The 8772-nt window shown below is 44.4% G+C and overlaps 1 protein-coding gene across 1 annotated transcript; it reads right to left on the bottom strand.

Moving 5' to 3' along the window:
- Positions 1–1648: 1648 nt before the first annotated feature.
- LOC128331907 (gastric inhibitory polypeptide-like) lies at positions 1649–7742 on the bottom strand. Its single transcript, XM_053265937.1, has 4 exons — positions 7672–7742; positions 5539–5679; positions 3398–3529; positions 1649–1739 (listed from the first exon to the last, which is right to left on the bottom strand). The coding sequence occupies exons 1-4, from the start codon at positions 7740–7742 to the stop codon at positions 1649–1651; spliced, it is 435 nt and encodes a 144-aa protein (XP_053121912.1).
- Positions 7743–8772: the final 1030 nt, after the last annotated feature.

The raw sequence follows: 8772 nt of genomic DNA, 5'->3' as shown, positions 1-8772 counted from the left end.
TCCGTGTTTAGGTGAAAACTTTCTTATTTCACTGAGCCTTTGTGGAGTGAGTTATGATGTTACTGGTACGTTATGAAGCTCTTTTAGAAGCATAAGCAGATTATATATTTTCTAAGTAAATAACATATTGTTATAGTTTAGTTTCTAAATCGAATAAATACATAAATAATAAATAAATAAACTTCCATTTGCTGTTTTTGCTGGTTATGGTGTTTTGTTGCTGTCTCGCTGCTTTTAAATCTTGGTGAACAGCCATGACCATTTTCACATGCAAAGGCAATTCTGTATCTTAAAAATAAATAAATAGATCCTGGACCTGGATCTCCCATGACCCAAACACAGCAATCTAATCACTGCACCATAGAACACCTAAATGCAGCTATGTCTGGGTGTGAACCTGGTTTGAGATGGGGACATGCTCAGAGCCACCTGGTGAACCTCATGGCTGAACTGCAAATGGATCCATAGTCTGCTTCCAAACATTTGACCCACTGCGCCGTCCTGGCTCACCTATTAACCCACTGATTAGCAAAATCTGTTAGTCAATTAAAGCAGGACATGTTGTAGTTCCTGATGGGAGCCCTTGCTTATTCTGCTTTGTTCTCATCAAATAACATTCTGAACCACATCTCAGTTTGAGAATAAATTATTTTATTATTGTTGCTGCTGTTGTCATCATCCTTATTGATTACTACTCATTAACAAGAGGTACAGAACTAGGGAAGTTTAGAAGTACATCCATCTTCTCCCTCGAGGAATCTCCTGAACTACTGAGTCAGGACTGAATTGCTGGGAAAAAACAGAAAAGGAAAGAAAGAAAAATATAAAGAGCCTGATGATAGGAGAAACCCACCTAGAACCATTTGGGTTGGATAGTATAGAAATCTGGTAAGAAAGAAGGGTGTGCAATTAGAGTAGACATTCTTGGTTCAAAATAAAAAGCATTTGCTTAGCACAGGGGTTTCCAAACTTGTGTTCCCAGATATTGGTTGACTACAACTCCCATCCTTCCCAGCCACAATGGTCTTTAGCCTTGTGGCTGGGAATGATGAGCATTGTAGTCCATCAACACCTAGGACCCAAGTCCCTGTTATAGGACTTTCAAGTGTCCAAAGCACTTCACATGTATTAGTTTGTTGTAATCCTTACAACAATCCTGTAAGACAAGTCAGTACTATTACACCTATATTGCAGCTGGGGAGGAGCTTTTCCAAGGTCAACCAGAAGGTTCATAGCAGAGATGAGATTCTGGTACTGGTATGTAGCCCATGATTACTCACATCAGTATTCCATCAAGCAGACACAAACCCCACCCCTGCATTCATCTCTGTGCATTTTGACGATGAATATTTTCAAAATATTCACTGGATGTACAAACTTCCAGAAATATTTTATGCTAAAGATCAGGATTTGCCATCCAATCATTTTTCAGGAGCAGTCAACAACTGACGGTAATAAACAGCTGATTTGCTGCAGTGGTCAACATACAAGAGTATCTGGCATACAGCAATCAGCAATGTCCCTTGGCTCTCTGATTACATGTTTAGCACCCCTAAAATATTGCTATCTCCAAGCCACCACTTAGGTTGCCTGCACAGTCCAATTGGCCCCAGCCATCAAAAGGAGGAAACAAAAAAGAGCGACTCACTCACATTGGCCTGCAGAGGTCAGCAGAAATCAGCCATGCCAGACATTCTCCTTCCAGGACCTCCTTCCAGTCTTTATTGGGCAGAGCATGACTACAAGAGAGAGAGACTGTGATGAAGAGACTTTTTCTGCCAATGGGACTCCCGAGATGGCTGGGGCGTGTTTTTTGTGGGAGGGACTGGAAAGAAATCCTAGCTGCCTGGTTGCCTGGGCAACTAAAAATTTGGAATTCCTGGGAATTGGAAACCCCTTTCCAGTTCTGTGTATCGGTAGCAAGAAGCACCAAGTATGTCAAGGCTAAAATAATCCATCCCATTCTTCATTTCTCTTTTTCCTTTTTTTTTTTTTTCTGCATGGAAGGTTGGTTGGTCCATTCTTTTCAGATTTTAAATGGTGTGAATATAATTTCAAGACATATATTGAATATTATACATTGAATATAAATTATATATTGAATATTAATATTATATTGGATCACAGTCTACTGTGCCGAAAAGATTCAGTCAATTCAAGGATGTTAAAAGAATGCTAGAACTGGAAGCTTACTGTTCCAGAATCCTTGGCCTCTCCTCTGAACCTCACATGCTCTCTGAGTCTGGGCTCCTCCGTCCACAGCTAAGCTCTGCTCTGCTCCCAGCTTCAGCAAGCAAGGCTCTGCAGTCAGCTGCTGGGTCCTATAATGAGAGGACTGCACATCTCTTTTATCAACCAGTCCATCTTCATGACTACAGCACATGTATTTCTTGCCTAATTATCCCTGTGAGGGTTCAGTTCCCACTGGCTGGTCTTTCTTGGGGCTCCATCTCCTCATGCCCCCATGCTTCTGGGGCCCTTGTTCACTTCAGTGGGTTTAACACCCCTTTTCTAACCATCTTTAACAGAGAAATTTTCTCGCAGATGTGAATGGAAATAACTTTTGAGTAAGAACCAGTTCACAAGTAGTTGCATGTTTCTTGTTACTCATTCACACAACATGTGCTCCGCTTGATGTCTTAGACCTTTGATTACTCAGTTTTTATTTTTACACATGTAAAATAGCTATCACAGGTCTAATGCTGCAGGCAATGCTTTCATGCCACCTGATGTCACCTTATTTTCCAGGAGAGGCAATACAGCAATGCACTGTCATCAGCTGAGTAATCAAAAGTCAAGACATTGAGTGGGGTGTGTGTGTGTGTTTCACAGAAAGCTGCCATATACTGAGTCAGACCATTAGTCCATCTAGCCCAGTATTGTCTACACAGACTGGCAGCGGCTTCTCCAAGGTTGCAGGCAGGAATCTCTCTCAGCCCTATCTTGGAGATGCCACGGGGGGAACTTGAAACCTTCTGCTCTTCCCAGAGTGGCCCCATCCCCTGAGGGGAATATCTTACAGTGCTGACATGTAGTCTCCCATTCAAATGCAACCAGGGTGGACCCTGCTTAGCAAAAGGGACAATTTATGCTTGCTACCACAAGACCAGCTCTCCTCCCTGACCTTCCTTCCCATCCCCATGTGCATGCCTCCAAAATGTCAAATAATCTCTGAGGCAGGGGTTAACAGCAAATCCTCTTTTAGGCATGGATAAGAGGCATTTAATTAGCTTGTATCTATGAGGTTCTGAATTCCACTTCATTGTCCAGCGATAGTGTGGAGGATTGTGGCAAGTTTCTTCTCTGAGCCTCAGCACTCTTCCTCAACTCTTCCTCTGACCCTCAACACTCTTCCTGTGTTGAAACTGAGTCTTATTTCACAAACCGTTGATCTCACCTTTGTTTTCTCATGTTTTTCAGAAGCTGAATAAAGACATCTTTTGTCTTCAGGGATCCATTTCCTGTGCCTTGACTGCGTACACCTAATGCAGGAGATTGGGCTTCCCTTTTGGATGGCTCAATGCTGTTCCTGGAAAAATTGCACAAGAGGGTATGAATTAACTACTAAGAAGCATTAGATTGCCTCAGCTCTGTTAAGACCATCTCTTCTCTTAGAGATTAATATGGTACCTTTTAAATAAGCTACCCCAGGACATGCCAGTAGATGTGCTCAAGTATGCCTGGCTGGCTAGGAGTAACTCAAGGGGTAATGAAAAGCCTGATAGAGTGAAAATAAGAATACTATATGTGAATACTTGAGAACAAAAACTCACTTTTGTTAGTTCTGATCAGTTCACATCAGCTACTGGCACACATAGTACAGTTTTTTGTGGCACATAAAAGTAAAGTTGAGCCATCATAAATTTGTATTAACCTGGGAAGCTACCATTTGTCCCAGACAGCAATAAACTGTGAGATGTTCAAAGCTTTCATGCAAGTTCCAGGCACAATCTTATCCCATGCAGGCTTCTGTGATCCTTCCTAGTGTGCTCTTACCCTCTGAACACGTGTTCAACAGGGGCTTCCTGCAATTTTCACAGCCCTACCTGCTGGCCAGCTCTTGCATTCCAAGAAACACTCACCTTTTCCCCCATCAGCCTTCTGTTGATCCAACAGCTCCACTAGAGAGCTCATGATCCTAACCAGCTTCGCTGCCTCACCTGACCTAGGTATGGACCTGTAGTGAAGAAGTTTCATGAAGGTCTACAAAATCAGGCTGTGGTGGAGGTGGTGGTGGTTAGAGGAGTTGCAACTGGAACCTGGTTACTTTCCTGTTTGACGCACTTTCCTTTCCATCACATCTGGGCGGGAATTCCATAAAACCTGGACTGGATGCCTGGATCAGAGTCCCACTCTGTCAATTGCCCTTCTCTCCCCAAATGATTTATCTCTAATAATTGTTTTGGAAGTAATATGAAGCTGTAGCTACCAGCAATTCCTTCTTAGTACAGCCACCAAGGGGCTGGAAGAAAGTGGCTGTGTACTACTGTGACTGTGTACTACTACTACTACTACTACTACTACTACTAATAATAATAATAATACACCACTTTTCAATACAAAAGTTCTCAAAGTGATTTATACAGACAAAGAATAAAATGGTTCCTTGTCCTCAAAGGGCTCACATTTTAAAAAGAAACACCAAGTAGAAATCAATAACAGCCACTGGAGGGATGCTGTGCTGGGGTTGAATAGGGACAGTTGCTCTCCCCCTGCTAAATATAAATAGAATCACTGCTTTTAAAGATGTCCAGTTTGTGGGGTGACTGGACAAAGTGTGCAAATCCTGAATTCTCTATATTCAGCTACCAGCACTATTGGAAATCTTTCTGGAAGGGAAATGCATCTTGCATAAATTAAAGCTACCGCGCCACCCCCAATTTTTGTGAATGTTGGTTCCCAGCTGTAGGTGATGTGGGCTTTTTTCTAAACTCACCAGAAATGGGCCAACATTCTGGGGGATGTTGCACTTTTAAGGCTGATCCATGCTTGAGAATGCTACTTCATGTTGAGAATGGTATGTGCTGTACATGTAGGGAGGGGGAATTCTGGGCGAAGAAACAGTGTTCTGTTCTTATTTATTTATTTAAGAATATTTATTTCTCTACCAAAGATAGTCCAAGATACAGCCATAATTAAAGACAATAAAACCAGCCAACCAACTTCTGTGCCACTTCAGGTGTAAACAATAATTCTTGCATTTTTCATGGAGGAGCACACCAATTGCAGTATTTGCACAAGACAGCAGTGAGCCCTACTTCCCTCCCACTCATCCTTCCAAACTTCAGTCTGAGCAAGGCTTTCCCCACAAAAATAGTATTATACGTGTCAGAAGCTGGTCTCTTTCATGAAAATGGACGCATCCGACCCTGCAAAAGCGAGAGGTAGCTCTCAAAACGTGGTGTTTCCTCTCACATATACCCTTGTGGAAAGAGGGATTCTTATCCCCATCTTTCCTCTATCAGGCGTCTCACAACCTTTTGACTTACACCAAGTCAGTCAGGGCATCTCTGATAGCAATTGGTGCTACAGACTCACTCAATCGCGTTCTCTCTCCTGGTCAAGAGCCACTCCACAAAGTTCTTCTTCAGCATATTGTCCAATGTTTGGCTGTAATCGCTCGCTAAGGTTCCTTCCGAATACCTCCTCAGGAGGATCTTAGGATTCTTTGCATTTGCTCTGGAGTAAAGAAGAAATACACACAGAACACTGGAACTCCCATAGTCTCTAGGTCTAGGCCAGGAGTAGGCAACTATAATCCCCAGTCACAATAAATTGTGGCTGGGGATGATGGGAATTGTAGTTCAACAATAGCAGGAAAGTTGCCTACCCCTGCTCTAGGCCAACACTCTGAGTAAATCAAAACTCTAAGCGCAATAAAACAGGAAGGAAGGAAGTGGCAGAGGGCCATCAAGGAGGAGGAAAGAAAAACCTATCTAGGAAGGGAGTTCCAGAGCTTGGACTCAGCCACAGAGGAAGTCTCTTCTCCCATATCCTAGCCAAATGTCATTATGTTATGGGCAGGAGAGCCTCCTGGGGCAGTCCCTCCATAAGGCTAAGTGAGGCGGTCATCTCAAGCAATAAATTTTTGGGATGCCAGTGGGGCAGCAAGATGCCCCCTGCTGCCTCATCTGCTTCCGTCTGCTACTCCCAGCATCTAAGCCACTCTTCACCAAGTGGTGGCCCAGCAAAAGTTCTCCTCCTGACACCTCTCTGCTTCTTTCTCTCTGCCACTGCCACCTCCTTGCTCACTGCTGGGCTGATTATGAGAAGGGGAAGGAAAAGGAAATGAGGAAAGGGCACTAGAGTCCTGGAGATGTTCAGTATATACTCTAATGCCATTTTCTCCTGTCCTCTTCTGCCCCTCTTCTCATGTATCAGCTTGTTGGCAAGGGATGAGATGGAGGACAATGAACGCAACAGCCAGCAGAGATGAGCATGTGCATGAAATCCAATAGTGGCGAGTACTGCTGCCACTTGGAAAAGGAGAGGTAGTATTTTGTGCCCTGTCTCAGGCACCACTGCCGGATTAACCTATTAGCAAAGGTAGCATTTGCTACGGGCCCCGCACTTTCAAGGGCCCCGCACTAAATGTTTGCATTGCAAGTTTTTCTCCTATTCCTATAATCTCCTCTCGTGTCTGGAGATCTCTCCTTCTCTCTGCTTCGGCAATCCACCCTAGGTGGGAAAAGAACCATTGCGGTCTTAGTGCTCACCGGTTACCCAGCCCTTGTAGCTTCATTCATTCTGTCCTGCCCTCTCTTCCTTTAGTGTAAAAAGTAGTGAATCCAGTTAATTTAAGTGGCAGGGCAAGGGGTGTGTGTATGTGTGTGTAAGAAAAGGAATGAGAGAAAGAGCAGAGAGGAGAAGGTAGACAGAAGGTGGCGTGAGGTGGGTGCAAGGCTATGTGTGGCTCCCCAGAGGTGCATCGGAATCTAATCTGGCCCACCACCAGATTTGCGTTTGACACCCCCTGGCATTTGCATAATGCATTTGCAAGAGACAAATAAAATCCAAGCCCCAATATTTTTATTGGGGGGGGGAATCTTTTAGCTGGGGGGATTATTGTTGTACCCCCTGTAATTTCCTGCTGGATCTGCCCCTGGCTCTTGGAAATTTCTTGTCACACCCGCTTTTTATGTGCATTTTGAAAATTTAGGGCCCCTTTATAACATATGCTACAGGCCCCGCACTAGCTTAATCTGGCCCTGTGACAGGCGCAAAGAGGTCTTGGAGCCCACTGGAACCCTCCCCCCACCCCACCGCCCAAAGCAGATTTTATTGTGCAAGGAGTGGGTTGCCATCCCAGTGGGGTGCAATATCTGCCACCCGAATTCCAATTCCTAGTTGTGGAAATCTTCCTGAGGAAAGGAGCAGGACCCAGAGTGACACTGAAACAGAGCTACAGATTTGTGAGAGCCATCAGCACACAGATTTGTTCTTAAATGATAGAAAAATACACTTGTTGAATTCGAGGATCTCCAAGGATCTCTCATCAGTCCCCACACAAACAGCTAGTTAATATAGCTTGCCCTCTACTCTATTACAGGGAACTGCTGGAAAACAAGGATACATATTCAGTTTGATAGAGCCTTAAAGCATTAGTCAAGACATGGGGGTAAACCTGGCTCTGGAAATCCCTGTGCAGTCATGTCTGATACATGCACTTACCTGGTGCCATTTTCCTCCATCAGCACAAAGCTGAGAGAGACCAGAAGGAGGGAGAGAACCTTGAAAAGCATGTTCACGGCTTCGGGTTCTGCAATGTAAAAGCAGCACATGGTGTTTGTGTTAGAAAAGCTTGCCTTTGAATTGCAACTGAAAGGGATAGTGGGTTCCCAAGGGGGAGTGCTTGTGCTTTGAATCATGCTCCAGTTTTTGGGAACTCAGTGCAGTCTTATGGAGGGTTTCTGCAGTGGCATCAGCACTTGTACTGGTCAGCGTTTATCTGTATCTGAGCCACTGACACTTGGTACATGGTCCTGAGCGGATACCTATGCTTTGCGGCCATCATGTTGCAATGGGATACAACTGGCCCAACACATTTCATCCATCCATTCATTCACTCATTCATCCATTCTACTATGCCTCCCACTCAAATTATCTCTAGGCAGTTTACAAAAACTATTAAACTCAACAATTAATGTTAAAACAGTTGAAATAATTAAACAATCCAGCACCAAATTCCTGATTCAAAAGGTATGTTTTCAAGGCCATTTTTAACACGGGCAGAGAGGTCAAACCCCACATCTCTGCAGGGAGTGCATTCCAAAGCTCAGGGGCAGTAGCTGAGAACACCAGACTCTGAGTTGCCACCAGACAGGCAGACCTCATAAGAACAGCCCTGCTGGATCAGGCTCAAGGCCCATCTAGTTCCGCATCCTGTTTCACACAGTGGCCCACCAGATGCCTCCGAGAAGCCCACAGGCAAGAGGTGAGGGCATGCCCTCTCTTCTGCTGTTGCCCCCCTGCAACCGGTATTCAGAGGCATTTTGCCTCTGAGGCTGGGGGTGGCCTATAGCCACCAGATGAGTAGTCATTGATAGACCTGTCCTCCATGACTTTGTCTAAGCCCTTTTAAAGCCATCCAAGCAAGTGGTCATCACCACATCCCGTGGCAGATAATTCCATAAGTTAACTATGCCCTGTGTGAAGAGGTACTTCACCTCCCCAGGTGATCTTAATAAACAGCAGGGGTTGTGCAGAAGCCAACATTTTGAAGCCTGCAATGAAAAATCCAAATGTCATTTTCCTCCTCCTGCTAATGAATAT

Source organism: Hemicordylus capensis, chromosome 6, assembly GCF_027244095.1.
Source record: "Hemicordylus capensis ecotype Gifberg chromosome 6, rHemCap1.1.pri, whole genome shotgun sequence".
Classification (NCBI taxonomy): domain Eukaryota; kingdom Metazoa; phylum Chordata; class Lepidosauria; order Squamata; family Cordylidae; genus Hemicordylus; species Hemicordylus capensis.
This window is presented reverse-complemented; position numbering and strand designations above follow the sequence as displayed.